Genomic DNA, 15,450 nt, shown 5'->3' on the forward strand with positions numbered 1-15,450 from the left:
CCATTTCTCAAAAGCAGCAGCATGTCTGGAGCTTCTGGGAGGAATAGCATCCTGCACCCAGAGGATGCCAGTCAATGTGTGGTAACTGATGAACAGAGTAGATGGTGGGTGGGAGGGGAGACAGCACCCAAACAGGATACAAAATAAGGGCACCTGAAATCACCACTTTACAAAATAAAATTATGTTTATTACAGAATAACACAATTTCTTGTTCACACATCCCACCTGTGACATTAATCAGAGCCTTCACCTAAGAGCCATATGTCATCTTTTCCACCCCTACTAGTTTGTAGATTTTTTTTTTTTTAACTTTGAAGTGGAAGAAGAAGAAAAAGAACCAGAGCTGCCCTAAAAGGAATGAGGAAGTGAGAGCTCTCCAGTGTCTGGCTGGCTATGTCTGTGTGACAACCCATGATGTTCTTTCCGGTCTCAGTAATATTCTAAATTTCCACCTGCCCGCCCCCTCTCGTTTATAATGCAGGACACGTGAAGCCGGTCATTCAGTCTTGCCCTCTCAACCAGTGGATTAGTAGGAGCAGAGTGAAATGCTGTTTCTCCCATTTTTCACAGTCCCCCGGAGATAAGACAAGTCTGGCTGGAGACCCTCTGAGGGTGAGTACCATAAATTCACATCACTAGAGAATAAGGGAGCTAGCAAATCGCAGGTGTCTAAGAGCACCTCCAACAGAAAACAGCTGTACCACAAACACACAACATGTCATGTTACAAAGACGCTGAACGCGCAAAGCTTGGCTTCAGTGTGAAGCCTGAACTTCTTTGGCATGGGAGTTCCGGAAAGGTTAACTTTGTTTTGTGTTTACTACAAGTAGCATCTTGGGAATAAGTTTTTGACCCTGGGGGTTAGATGAGATCATCCGTGCAGAGCACGCAATACAGTGCCTGACACACAGTGAGCTCTACCCGCTGCCAAAAAAAGAGGGTATATAATTATTATGTAATTATTTGTCAGATTATTTCTTGATGGGAATGGAATAAGTGAATAAGTGTGGCGTGGTAAAGGTATCAGGTTTAAATAATATAGAAATAAGTGTGTTCAGGTGCTGTCCTTAACAGCCTAAGATATCTAGTAACATACACACAGACTTTAAATGAAAACTTTTCTACCTAACGGTTTCAAACTTTGTGTTTTGGCACTGAAATCGGCCAACTTATTATGCGTCTCCCTCCTCACTCTTTCTCACGTGATTTCTCACAGGCAGAGCCAAGGACACACGGAGGGAAATTCATCGCTGGACAGTCAGCACAGACTCTAATGAAGTTGATAAGCAGTTGCAATGCCGTACGTCCCCCTCTTACATTTACTAATTCCGGTTTTCCAGAAGTAAGAGTCAAAAGATCTGTACCTAATTTTGGTTTTCTCTTTTAGGCAAAAACACTAAATGCCAATAACATGGAGACATTGATTGAATGTCAGTCAGAGGTAAGAAAGCAATTTTAAACACTTTTTATCTGCACTGTGAGAATGTGGAACACTGTGTTTTAATGGAATATTGTTTGGATTATTTAATTACCAGAGTAGAAAATTAACATCATTCGTGCAGTACATTAAATACATTAATTGGGACCTTATAGGATGATAATCAATTGTTAATTCTAGAAGCTAGAAAAAATCAGTGGACTCTATTGACTAATTCCTAATATGAATAAAATGTTGTATGTGTATTTTGTGGGGCAAGACTGGGTAGATCTCTTCAGTCATTTTTAACTAAAACAAATATATTTTTAGGGTGATATCAAGGAACATCCTCTGTTGGCATCATCTGAGGGTGAAAATAATATTTGCCAGCTAATTGGTGAGTTTTGAAAACATACTGATCTTTTATGTAAGTGCTAACAACAAATGTTCTTGGTTTGCAAAACCACAGTACTTTACTAGGAATTTTTTTTTTATAAATGTTCTTTTAAAGACCGCAGAACATTAACACTTAGATGGCAGGCAGGCTCCAGCTCACCACAGCATCAGGGCACTCTGACAGACAAGATCCTCTCTAGAGCCAACCCCCCAGCTCTTCAAGGGGTTTTTCGTGGGGTCAGATCTCCTAGGCGCTTCTGTTTTAACAATTACAGCATGCATACATATGAAAAAGAGACCGTTCCTTTTCCCTTTTCTTCCTTCTCTAGCCATCCCCTTCCACTTGCCAGTGTAGAAACATATGGCAATGCATTTGGAAAATACAGCTTTTATATTTAGAGGAAAACAAGAGAAAGAAGGAGACAGAAAAGAGAGACAGAAGGAAACTTGTGAGGTGCGATACCCGTTGCATACACATCTTCAGGATTTTGCAAAGATAGAACATCGTGCTAATGTTTTACTGATAGTTCCCAACTGCCAGGTCTAGGTTCAAGCCTTCCTGGCAATTTGTGCCAGCGCTGTCCCAAAGCAGCCGCCAGGGACATCCTAAAGGGGACTGCAGACAGCCTGTTGTAGCTCCCCCTAGTGGCTAAGTGGCTGCAGAGGTTTACCCGCCAGCCCAGCTAAGTGTCTTCAAAATGATCTTGAACAAGGTTCCACTCTTTTTTTATGGCTCGGTGATATTCCGCTGTATTTATAAACCACATCTTTATCCATTCATCTATCACTGGACACTTGGTTTGCTTCCATATCTTGGCTGTTGTAAATAATGCTGCAATAAACACAGGGGTGCGTAGATCTTTTTGAATTAGTATTTTTGTTTGGGTAAAACCTAGCAGTAAAATCACTGGCTCATAAGGTATTTCTATTTTAATTTTTTGAGGAAACTCCATACTGTTTCCCATTGTGGCTGAAATTAACGTAACATTCTACTGTCAACTATACTTCAGTTTAAAAAAAAAAAAAGATCTTAAGCAAGTCACTTCCTCTCCTTCTAAGTTTTGTTTTTTTCCACCAATGAAGAAAATTAAAATAATCTATTTCACATCAGAAATGCCCACCATAGTTATTAAGGTCAATATATTAAGATGGTTGTTTGTGATCTGCTTGGCTAGGTTTTGCTGATTTTTTGTAGCAAACAGCCAGTGAAGGGTAAAAACAGGAAAGGTGGAGACTTTGAGGAACCTTGGTGTTGATGTTTAGGGGCTGGTTGCTCTGGTGACAATGTGGTTGCTTTTTCGGTTGATTTTTCTCGATTAAAATTCACGCCCTTTGCTTTCTCAGTTTTTCAAAATTATTCCTTCCCCCCCCCCCATGACATACCACAGATGACATTAAGTGGCTGATGATATCCATTGTCTTATATGGGTCTTTATTTATTAATAAGTTAAATTTAATTTTTCTCTTTGCCTTGTTTTCCTGGCTGTAGAAATTAAGAAGAGAAAAAAGGTGCTGTCTTGGCCTTTTCTCATGAGAAGGCTTTCTCCTATGTCAGATTTTCCTGGGGCTTCAGAACCAGAACTGAAAACGCCACTATTTGATCAGCCCTTGTCAATCATCTGTGGTGAGGACGACATACTCCCCAGACCCATCCAGGTAGGTGTGCATTTACTTGTAACCTACATCAGGTTTTTGTTGGATGTGAAAGATTCTTGGGAGCTCTAAATATCATTCTCATGCTAATCTTGCTGGGGCCAGTATTTAGTTTTTTCCACTTTTGGAAATGGTGTTTCCACATATGAGTACAGTCAGGAGAGTACCTGGCTGCTTACACTCTAGAAATTAGCTCTACTTGCCCTCCATCCTTCCATCCTCATGATCTCATGGAGTTGAGAATGCTTAAAATGTGTAGCTTCTGAAAAGTCAACAGAGATGGGGTCTAAAGTGTATGATCAAAAATCCAGTGTTTATATGGAATGACTTGAAAGGAGGGAGGCCTGGAATAATTTTAGAATGTAAAAAATTAGAGCTTTCACCATTTACCTCCTCTTAGAAAAATAGCAGAGTTGAGGGAGACAGTTGATAGCAATGGGGCTATAAAGAAAAACTGGCATTAGAGGTCTCTTGTTAACACCATCTCGGTATCATGAAGAACTAACTTTTATGGAGAAGATATTCTAGGACAGGTGAAGTTTGCTACTGTTCACATGCACCATTTTAATTCTTTCTCTTACCTAAACATAGATTTTTCATGTATTAGTAGCAGCATATGGTTTCATGCATTCAAACTAAGGGTAATCATTTCCTATTCCTACCCCTCTTTCCTATAGGATATTCTCACTATTCTGTGCCTTAAAGGACCTTCTACTGAAGGGATATTCAGGAAAGCGGCCAATGAGAAAGCCCGCAAAGAGCTAAAGGAAGAGCTCAACTCTGGAGGCGTGGTGGATCTGAAAAGTCTCCCTGTGCACCTTCTGGCTGTGGTCTTTAAGGTGAGTTCACAACATTGCTGCCAAATCATCTGCAGGTGGCTCTGACACATTAATTTTCAGAAAATAAGAAATGGGCTCTTCTCCCTACAAATCAAAGTAAACTGATCCTGGAGTTTAAGTTTTTTTGGCTAAGCCTTTTATTTTCTTATATAAACATCTGTTTCTATGATCCCAGATTCCAACAGAAGGCGATACATTAAATTCTCCCCAAATCCTGATGAGAAAAGGCACTTAGACTGTCCCATGGCCAAGTCTGTGCCCCTGAATCTGGCTGCCCCTCAGATGATGGCCTTACTGTGTGTGCGCGTTGTTAGGAAGTTGATGAGAGAGATTTCCCTAGAGTATTCAAATGCAAGAAGGAAGGGGGCGCAGCCTGTGTTAAGATGATCAGAGGGTCTCTGAGACAGACCAGACAAGGGGACGATGAAGATGCCAGCACATAATGTAACATAAACAGGACAAACCATCCCCTTTCATCCTCCAGGACTTCCTCAGAAGTATCCCACTGAAGCTACTTTCATGTGACCTGTTTGAGGACTGGATGGACGCCCTGGAGAGGCAGAATGAGGAGGACAGAATTGAGGCCCTGAAACAGTAAGTTGCCAGAGTCCTTGCCAGAGGCCAGGACCACATGGTCTCCATTTTTTGATTCTTCACATAATTCTCTGAGTGTTTCATGAAAATTGAAGTGTTTAGGGAATCAGAATGGAATTGTCTATCTACTCCCAGAATAAAAATCACAAGGTACTTTGGAGACTCCTTTTAAAGTGGTTTTAGCCAAATGAAAGGAAGCTCTTTTTCAAAGAGTGGAAAGTGCAAATCCCAAGAGGTGGGGGGTCTAAAAACGTAAGTTGTTCAAGAAGGAATGGGGCAAAATCTTAGGTGAAACCCTGAAAACACGCTAAATAGCCAAGTGTAGGAATTTGGGGTTATTCTTAACCTAATAAATGGGTGTCAGGCAAGGCAACAATTCTCCCATAAAAACATCCCCTAAGGCATAGTAGAACATAGGAAGGGAATGTTTTGATCACAAAATTCCACAGCATGTTTCATATTCGTATAATTAATCAAAATGAAAACTATATAAAAACAAATTCCAAAGACAACAAAAACAATTACATTCGTAAATGAAACTGTAACCTGTTAGTGACTAGACAATCTTAAACACCTAACTTTGAAATATCAGCTCTTTCGCCGAATGCTATGAAAGCCTATTTATTATGATTGTCCCAGGCGGCTAAATATTTCCAGGGAAATAGTTATTGAATTGAAGGTGTTAAGAGTATCTGTCCCAAATTGAAAATCCTAATATTATTAGAAGTTTCCCCTTAAAGACATAAGCTCTTTCAAATAGTAACTTCTTATGAGAAATGAAAATGGTCCCTACTTAGTCACCATTGCTTATTTTGAAAAAATGAGGCTTTATAAATCTAATTATTGTTAGTACTGATGTTGCCATTTAAGTGCTACCTTGACCATGTTTATGAACATGCCCTTATAAACTGATTTATGCTCCATAAAGGTTTCTCAGAATGGTATAAAAATGGGTCATCTTTGTGTGATGATCACAGATCAAAAAAAGTAAATGACTGTGTTCCAAAAACACCAGTCTTGCAGTGCTAGAAAGACATTCTGCCTGGCTAAATGATTACTCAACAAAACAATTTTCAAAATGTATTAAACTATGGGGTTTGTCGCAGAAGTTAAGGATTCCTAATTTGAGATCAATACAAATAATAAAGGGTTGTGTTATTGGTGTCCTTCCTAATTATAAAGACCAGTGTCTTAGGTCTTTAGGATCTCATGGTTAACCAGTTTCATGCCACGTCTGTTACCACTGGAAGTGTCTGAATAAACATTTCACAATCTTACTGTGAAAATGCACCTTCTTCATTTTAAAAGAAGTCTGGGTTAGGCAGAAACTTTCAACTTGAGATACTAAAGGGAGATAGACCATTAGCCTCCTCTAAAACCAGCCTCCCTGAACTTCATTCCAGGGTTGCAGATAAGCTCCCCCGGCCCAACCTCCTGCTGCTCAAACACCTGGTCTCCGTGCTCTACCTCATCAGCAAGAACTCAGAGATCAGTAAGATGGATGCCAGCAATCTAGCTATCTGCATTGGACCCAACGTGCTGACCCGAGAGAATGACCAACACCTGTCATTCGAAGCCCAGAAAGACTTAAACAACAAGGTTTGTTCTGGTCTATTTCTGACAAACTCCCAATTTGATCTCACTGTTTGTTTGAAAACACCAAGTGATAATAAAAAGGAATGGAGGAGGCTTCTGAGTCGCTCAGTTGGTTAAGCATCCGACTCTTGGTTTTGGCTCAGGTCATGATGTCACAGTTCATGGGATCGAGCCCCATGTCGGGCTCTGTGCTGGCAGTGTGGAGCCTGCTTGGGAATCTGTCTCTCCCTCTCTCTGGCCCTCCCTCACTCACCTGTGCACACAACAAGTTCTCTCTCTCAAAAATAAGTAAATTATTAAAAAAGAGGGGGGGGAGGGAGAGGAAGGAAGGAGGGAAGGAAGGAAGGAAGACCCAAGTGTAAAATGCCTCTAAGTTTCTCTGACTCAAGGTCAAGTGAAATATGAAATACAAAATGCTTTTGTCATAGTTCTGCCCTCTTAGACTCATGCATTTGATGAAACAGAACAAACCTCTTGTCTCACAGGACTTGTGTATCACGCGCCATCAGTCCAACTATCAGTTTGGGAAACTCCTTATGTAGATAAAAATTACTTGAAAGGAAGAGGGTTTTTTAAATCTCAAAAAAAATGTGTGTCTCAAAGATAACTTTAATATATATGATTTTTACCAATTTTCCACATGCTCTTCTCAAACACATAAAGATCCCTTACGCTTATTTTGGCACCTCCCTATCAGTTGGCCCCCATCATATCCCCATTATTTCTCCTCTTTCTTTAAAAAAATTAAAGATAGCTTTAGGCTGACAACTTGTTTATTTTTCCTCACAGGTTAAGACATTGGTGGAATTCCTCATCGATAACTGCTTGGAAATATTTGGGGAGAACATTCCGGCACATTCCAGTACTGCTTCTGATGACTCCCTGGAACACACTGACAGTTCAGGTACAAAATGTGTTCTCGATTGATGATGACTGTGGGGGAAAGTTCATGCCAGTCTGCCAGTCCATGCCGGTAATGTAAAATATATCTGGTATTTGAAGCGACAGCTACCTACACAAATCACCAAATCAAACTCATAGGACACCATTCACACGGACACCTGTTCTCAAATTTCCGTGCAGTGCCTCCTCACTCAGCTGACACTCGTTCAGCTTCTTTCAGAATCACAAAAACCTTCTAATTTTTCTAAGTTAACTTCAGCTAGAGGGCTGTTTCCATGTAATGGGCTATGGGTCCATTAAAATGGAATGGATCCAATGAAAGAGCCATCCAAAGGATTAATTTTTTAATTTAAGATCAACAAATTTTCATTGAAATGTTTTCTCTCTTTTCTCATTCTATTTCCTTTATCTGCTTCTCTTCTGCACCTCAAACTAGGAAAGAAACAAAATTTTAATGTGGCAAATTTCATATCAAGCCCCAAAGTAGCTTCACCAGATTACCCAGGGCCATACTTGATATAAGTAGGGGGAATTGTACTAAAGTTTATTTCTCAGAGAAACTGAACCAGAAACTCAACTGTCCCTTAACTTCCCCCAGACATGTCAACGCTGCAGAATGACTCAGCTTATGACAGCAATGATCCTGACGTGGACTCCGGTGGTGCCACTGGCTCCCCAAATAGGCGACCCCCAGTACCTGTGGAGACAACTGCTGGCTGGGGGCCCAGAGGCCCCCAGCTCACTTGGGAGTTGGGTCCGGAGCCCATCAGCAGCACTCTTGCCAGGCTGAAAAACTCCCTGAGTGAACTAGACAGGAGGTACTCAGAGCCCAGCCCGTCATCCTCACAGGAGAGCCTCGAGAGCCAGAAAACACACCAAAAACTAACACGAAGCGAGGAGGACGTCGCCATGGCCCAGGCAGGGGCTCATTTGGAAAGTAAGGAAACTGAAGACCCCTTTCCAGAGGAGGTGTTTCCTGCAGTGGAAGGCAAAGCCCAGAGACCACAGGACCTGAAGGTGAAGAACTCGACTCAGGGTTCAGTGTTACTGTGGGGACTAGCGCCCAAAGCCTCCTCCAGTGGCTCTCTGGATGCTTCCTCTGATGGTTCACCCGTGGCTTCTCCTTCCAGTCCCAAAAGAAATTTCTTCACCAGACATCAGTCTTTCACAAAGACAGAGAAGAGTAAGCCCAACAGAGAAATTAAAAAACACTCCATGTCATTCTCCTTTGCCTCTCACAAAAGAGTGCTGACCAAAGCCCCCAGCTGCGTGTCTGTAAAATCCAAAGGCTTTACCAGAGACCAAGTAAAGAAAGGTTTTAAAAAAGAAAGCCAGCTTTCTGGGCGGATCATCCAGGAAAACTTGTCTGAAATCCAGGGCCAAACTGCTCTAGACTGTAGCTCCACATCCTATGCCCTCTCTGTCAGGGATGTGTTCCAACAAGTGGATCAGAGAAGCCCAGGTAGTCCGCCATCTTACGAAGAGGCCATTCGGCGCCAGGCATTGGACCTCTCGGCCTACAGGGGCCAAACAGTCGGGAGCATGAGGGCCAGAATGCTCAGCCAGGATGCTGAACCTCTCCGACCTTTTCATCACGGAGGGAATTTAAGAAATACATGCAGTCAAGAGCTGCTTGACAGGCACAGACTATCTCCCAGGACTGAGAGCTGGAGACAGAGCCAGACTGTACATGTTTCTGTAGAAACAATAGGACACGTGACCGTCACAGGGAGACCTGACCTGCACCGGCCAAGAACTGTATCTGAGTCAAAACAGAAGACTAAGCTGGACCATCTAGTGCGGCAATGTAGTCAGCCGGTCTTTAAGGCTGACCAACTCCAGTATGCTAAAGAATCCTACATTTAGGACGGCAGACCAGACACCATGACATGGCTTATGGCGTCTCTGTAAATGCACAACTGTATAAAGAACTGCTTTGAACTCTGTTTTCCAAAAAGTCGAGAATAAGCTCTTTTAGAAAGGTTGTACAGAGGCCTCCCTAGAGGGGATAGCCACGCAATGGGACTCAGGCAGTGTCTGTGTGTGCCCAAATTCATGCAACATGTAGCAAGTGTATAAAATGTATTAGAGACAAGGTGTTAGGTGCAAAGATGTCTACATGAGTATGTGTGTATTTGTGAACTTGTAGTCAACTGCACTGCTGTTCTCTGCCTCCTGGGGCAGTATTTTGAACACTATTAGTGTTCAAAAATAATTTTTTTCCTTTCTTTGTTGCCTCAAATGTCATCCCATTTTTCATATTTTCCACAAACTCCATTTAGGGAAAATGTTTAAATCTCTGTTAGAAGTTTCCTCCAGTAAACAGCTTTGTGATAATTACCCACAACGGTAAGAAAAAAGGAGCAGACTGCAAGAACAGACTTCAGTGTTTGGAGTTATATCGAAGGCATTACAAACTCCAGTGAATGAAAAGGCCATCATTAACATTTATGAAAAATAGTGAAATGTGTTCTTTTAATCCTCTCATTCTCAATTTGGGTAGATTAGCACAAATGCATTACATCAATATTAACTGATTTATAGCACTTTGAGTTTCTCTGCGGCTCAGCAATGCCTTCTCCAACAGTGTGCAGGAAACTTTATATGCATGATATGCATTGGGGATCATATATAGAACTTCAGTATAATCTCACTACAATAAATTGCCTTCCTTGTTTCAAAGTAAACATTTTCATTCTTTACTGATGTGTTGCCTTCTCTTCCTTGGTTCATAGAAACCCACTAAGAGGGGCGCCTGGGTGGCGCAGTCGGTTAAGCGTCCGACTTCAGCCAGGTCACGATCTCGCGGTCCGTGAGTTCGAGCCCCGCGTCGGGCTCTGGGCTGATGGCTCAGAGCCTGGAGCCTGTTTCCGATTCTGTGTCTCCCTCTCTCTCTGCCCCTCCCCTGTTCATGCTCTGTCTCTTTCTGTCCCAAAAATAAATAAACGTTGAAAAAAAAAATTAAAAAAAAAAAAAAAGAAACCCACTAAGAAAAGCACTCACACATTGGTCCATTCAACAAGCATCTACTGAATGTATATCCATTATTCTAGATTAATAGGCAGGCTGAGGATCTTGTCTTTAGAAAGAAAAGATAATTCCTATTCTTTGGTAGTTTGCAAAACCATAAAAATATACCTACTCGAAGCCATTTTCTCAATAGTCACTCAGAGACCAGAAAATTTAGTATGCAAATACAGGGTAATAAAACCAATATAATATTTCCTGGTTTTAGTGAATGAAACTCTTCATTACCTTCACAAACCTTGTTTTTATGATGCTCAGCTCGCTTATTCACAAACATAATGGTAAAAATATTTGTCATATGTTAGAACTTTAATGCTCAATGATTAAGATATTTATCCAGTACATTGGAGATACTGGACTTCTATTTTCCTTATTTCATCAACTTCTTTCATAAAACACTGTGTGTTTTTTATTTGTTCAAAGAATATTTTTATGTTGGCCAACCACCAGATGGCAAAGGCCTATTATTATTTTCAGAGGAGATTTATTGATAATGTGGTACAAGGTTAAAAATGTAACCCAGATTGCTCAAGGGAGCATGCTCAGACTTCATGAGAAATACTTTATTAAGCACACTAAAAATGTATAAGTTTCAAGAGGTTGACACTCCCCTCTGACCACTAACTTCACAAGAGCAATCCTTTTCCAGAGTTGGACACAAATGACAGTTACAAGTTTTAGCGTCTACCATGTGCCAAGCACTGTTTTAAGTATTTCAGGGCTAAAACAAGAATAACAACTTCCTACTGACAATCAGAATTCTCATCAGTAAAAAACTAAAACTAGGAAGCCTCCCATCTATTCCACTTTACCACTGACCTGACCTCTGTTGACCCAACTCATATCACCAAAATTTTGTCTTAAATTTCTTTATTTTAAAAAAGGTGGCGTGAGACTGGAAGCCATCTACCTATTGCACATAACTAGTACAGTTTGTGGCAAACATTTATGAGCTTCCTGCAGTTGAGCAAATGTCATGATTGTTGCTATCTTTGAATAGTGGAGAAAAAGGTATATATTGCAGAGTGGTCTTCCCACATCCATCCATGGAGACCACTGGCTTCTAGCATTGCCCAACCCCAGTTGCCAAGCCCATCAGTTGCCTAGGGCTACCATAACAAAGTATCACAAACAAGGACTGTAAGCTACAGAAACGTATCATCTCATAGTTCTGGAGGCTAGAACTGAAATCTAGGTGTTGGCGGGTTGGCTCCTTACGAGGGTCACAAGGGAAGGATCTTTCCCAGGCTTCTCTGCTTGCTTGTACATGGCCATAACTCTGTATCTCTACATTGTCTTCCCTCTATGTGTGTCTGTCCTCAGATTTCCCTTTCATGAGGGACACCACCAGCCATATTGGATTAGGACCCATTCTAATGATCATTTTACCTCTTTGTAGTCACATTCTGAGATCCTATAAGTTAAGATTTCTACAAATGAATGGGGGGGGGCACACAATGCAACCCCTCCATCAAGCTTCACAGAATACTACTTAATGATACCTTGATTATGCTGACAATTTTTAATACTTCACCATAACCAAAGGACCCAAGCTTATGGTGAGATTTGGATACTATTAGAATGATGCTTGGGGCACCTGGGTGGCTCAGTCAGTTAAACATCTGACTTTGGCTCAGGTCACGATCTTGCAGTACCTGAGTTCAAGCCCCGTGTTGGGCTCTGTGCTGATAGCTCAGGGCCTGGAGCCTGCTTTAGATTCTGTGTCTCCCTCTCTCTCTCTGCCCCTCCTCCATTCACATTCTCCCTCTCTCTCTCTCTCAAAATTTAAAAAAAAAAAAAATGATGCTTTAGTGAAGGAATCAGAAGACCCAAGCTTATGGTGCGATTGGAAAATGTTAAAATGATGCTTTAGTGAAGGACCCAGGAACGCCAAAGTTCTGTCCTCCATGAACTTCCTAAGGGCCACACAATCACAAATGGGACTATTGCAAATGTGCCTGACACCCCGGTGTAAGGTCTATGGTAAAAGCAGGTTGGAAGTCAAGGGCTAAATAGGGGCTTCTACCTAAATCCAGGTCTGATCTCTAGCCTCTGAGCCACAGCCACTGGGTCTCCCCAGCATCCATGCATCACCTGCCTGGACCTAGCTTAAGAGGGACCCTGACCCTCTTACCAAGTGAGAGACAAGGAAGCATGTAAAGTTAATGTGCCCACTGGTGAATAATATGCAGCCTTCACCGCCCTGGAATCTGGCTGTACAGACTAGAATTTCTTCCTCTCAGGGAAGATAGGTAGTTTCCTCTCTTATAAGGAGGGAGAGAAATGGGTTCCAGATGCCATTGCCAGCCTCCCACATGACACATTGTGACCACCCCTGCCCAGTGGTCCACAAATGTTGACTTGTGGATGTTAACCAAGGCTAGATGCTCATACTGGAGCTCAGCCAAACTCCAATCACCTCAGAGCCTAGCAAATACAATGCTTGTGCTACATGGGGTCCCCGTGCAGGGAAGTGGCAGCCGTGGCTTGTACGTTAATAAAAGAAATAGTAGTTAATGGCCAAAATGCTTTCCATGACCATAGATGAGAACATCCAAGGGCAATAAACACTATTTATCCTAATGCACTGTTAATGGAATAAACTCTAGCTGCATTTTCCTGATTGTGATCTCACTGGAAGGATCGCCAGTACATGCCTTCCTCCTGAAGGGTCAAGTAGACAGAAACCCACATCAGATAGGATCTCACATGTTTTGAGTTTCTTTTTTAATTGAATTATGTAAGATCTTAACTCCTTATCTGCAAAAGCAGAACCACTGAGGAAGAAACTATAAACATTTTGCTAGAGATGGAAGTGAATCACTTTTTGGCCATATTTGAAATGTGGACAGAGATTCTGCATCTTGTCAACTTCGGGGTACAAATTAAATGTGAAGGGGGAAAAACCACTGGGATAAAGTGCTGCCCTCCTCCTACTATAGAGGGCCCCTACAAAGAGGGGCCCCTGGGAGACCAGCAAACCTGCAGAGTGCAAAGTCTTGCCGGAAAAAGGAAATGCAGAATGATAACATCTCTGTAGGCAAGGAAAGACACTGTGTTGGCATAATAGTACAAGACCCAGTTCGCAGGGCCTGTGTCCACACCCCAAATGTGCCCCCAGGACCAGGTACTAAACTTGTCTGAGCATCCATTTCCTCATCTGTAAAACGAGGATAATCACAACAGCGCATCAGTTGTGGGATGCACGTAACAGAAAACCCAGATAACAGAGGCTTAAACAAGAAGGGGAATGTGCTCTCCATTAAAAGAAAAGCAGATGGGCAGCCCAGGGCTGACAGGGAAGCTCCAGGACATCCCATGTCCCCGGGTTCCTTCAAACCAGGGCCAGCATCATAGGCACGGGACCTGTGTTGTCTCAGAGCCCCACGCTAAGAAGGGCCCAGCACTGGGGTTCATTGCTCTGCTTGTTGGCATTTTTTTCATTATTAGTAACTCTTGAATAAGGGCCCCCCATTTTCATTTCGTGCTGCCCCCTGCAAATTAGGTAGCTCACCTTGTTCACACTTTGTGGTTTTCTAATCCACCATCATTTCTGTGAGCAAGATCCTCCTCCTCCAGCCTTGAACTTTCTTGCTCAGTTAACTTCTATCTACATCCCAGAAGCCAGAAGTTATTCCCATGGCTACTCTCACCTGCAGAGGAGTCTTGGAAATAAGTTTCTCATAGGCACTCTGCCTTTCCCAACAAAATCAGTAGGATTTTAGCCTAAATCAGTAGGAACTATTAGCTCTTGATACAAAAATCAAAAGAGATCGTGGATATGGTAAAACACATACAATTAGTTGCTCTAACATAGAAAGCAGGATAAAGCACAGATTATTTAGTATAATGAGACAAACCTCAAAATGAAAATGTTGAATATGATTAGGGATAAATAAAGACAAGGCAGATAATTTTGGAGTACTTCAATCATTCATATGCACATTGTGAGAGTACTCATATGAGAAGTTTTAAGTAAAATGAATTACGAACAAAATTTCAAATTAAAATTTCAGACATATTGTATATAAGAAATTCACAAGCTAGTAGAGAAATAAGACAGCCTTGAAGGTAAGGTACATTCCAAATGAGAAATGACATAAAGTGCTATAGGAGAAATGATTGTTTCATGGTCCAATTAGTTTTAGGATATACTTCAAACTTTTTTTAATGTTTTATTTACTTTTTGAGAGAGAGAGAGAGACAGACAGACAGACTGTGAGTGGGGAGTGGGCAGAGAGAGGTGGGGACAGAAGATTTGAAGCAAGCTCTGCACTGACAGGTTGACAGCAGTGAGCCCAAGGCGGGGCTTGAACTCACAAACCATGAGATCATGACCTGAGCCAAAGTCAGACACTCAACCGACCTTGCCACCCAGGTGTGCCAGGATATACTTCATATTTAAAAGTGCTTCCTATATCAGATTCCAGAGCAGTAATGAAAGATTTCAGCCAAGCGTATGACATTTAAAATAATCATGAGAGTTTCCAGGAAGCTATTCATTTATGTGATTAGAGCACATCACTGTTGAAAAGGAAATTGACAACTTCTTTTTTTCCCATCCTCGTCGAAAAAGGCATTTCCTATACAAAATGGTTTTGGAAAAGACAAAGTACTATGTAATATAACTGCTAATATGTGGGATGTTCATCTTTTCAAAACAACACTTACATCTTGTTACTTTCCTGACCAAAGATCTCCAATGACTTAATACCGTTTTCATCAAGTCTAAAGCCCTCCACCTCCCACCTACCAATCAAGGCCCACCTTATCTAGCCCCATCCTAGGGGCTTCTTTCCTTAGAAAGATAGAAATAGTACCCAAACTTCTTTCCTTAACCCCCCAGTGACTTTCTACCATAAATAAGAACGACAGCTAATGTGAAAGTTGCATGTGTACACCCCACCTTTCAGAACCGGAGATAAGCAATGTTCAGATGAAAATTCATGTCCTTCCATAATTATATTAATAAACTAAAATAAAACTGAATGCATTCAGCATACTGTTCATGAAGTTAGAAACGG

At 41.6% G+C, this 15,450-nt stretch overlaps 1 protein-coding gene across 1 annotated transcript; it reads left to right on the forward strand.

Moving 5' to 3' along the window:
- The first annotated feature begins 435 nt into the window (after window positions 1–435).
- TAGAP (T cell activation RhoGTPase activating protein) lies at window positions 436–10,101 on the forward strand. The gene is made up of 10 exons (XM_040448739.1): window positions 436–613; window positions 1,218–1,301; window positions 1,389–1,442; window positions 1,749–1,815; window positions 3,304–3,470; window positions 4,145–4,306; window positions 4,791–4,900; window positions 6,304–6,499; window positions 7,286–7,400; window positions 7,998–10,101. The coding sequence occupies exons 2-10, from the start codon at window positions 1,275–1,277 to the stop codon at window positions 9,263–9,265; spliced, it is 2,166 nt and encodes a 721-aa protein (XP_040304673.1). The 5' UTR covers window positions 436–613; window positions 1,218–1,274; the 3' UTR covers window positions 9,266–10,101.
- The last annotated feature ends 5,349 nt before the right edge of the window (window positions 10,102–15,450 follow it).

This window comes from Herpailurus yagouaroundi, unplaced genomic scaffold (assembly GCF_014898765.1).
Source record: "Herpailurus yagouaroundi ecotype Mexico unplaced genomic scaffold, PumYag 198, whole genome shotgun sequence".
In the NCBI taxonomy this organism is placed as follows: domain Eukaryota; kingdom Metazoa; phylum Chordata; class Mammalia; order Carnivora; family Felidae; genus Herpailurus; species Herpailurus yagouaroundi.

Excerpts from the sequence above, each read along its gene's own strand:
- TAGAP (XM_040448739.1), top strand. The coding sequence starts at position 1,275 with ATGAAGTTGATAAGCAGTTGCAATGCC. Across the intron at positions 3,471-4,144 it reads TACTCCCCAGACCCATCCAG|GATATTCTCACTATTCTGTG; the intron begins GTAGGTGTGCAT and ends TCTTTCCTATAG. Across the intron at positions 6,500-7,285 it reads AGAAAGACTTAAACAACAAG|GTTAAGACATTGGTGGAATT; the intron begins GTTTGTTCTGGT and ends TTTTCCTCACAG.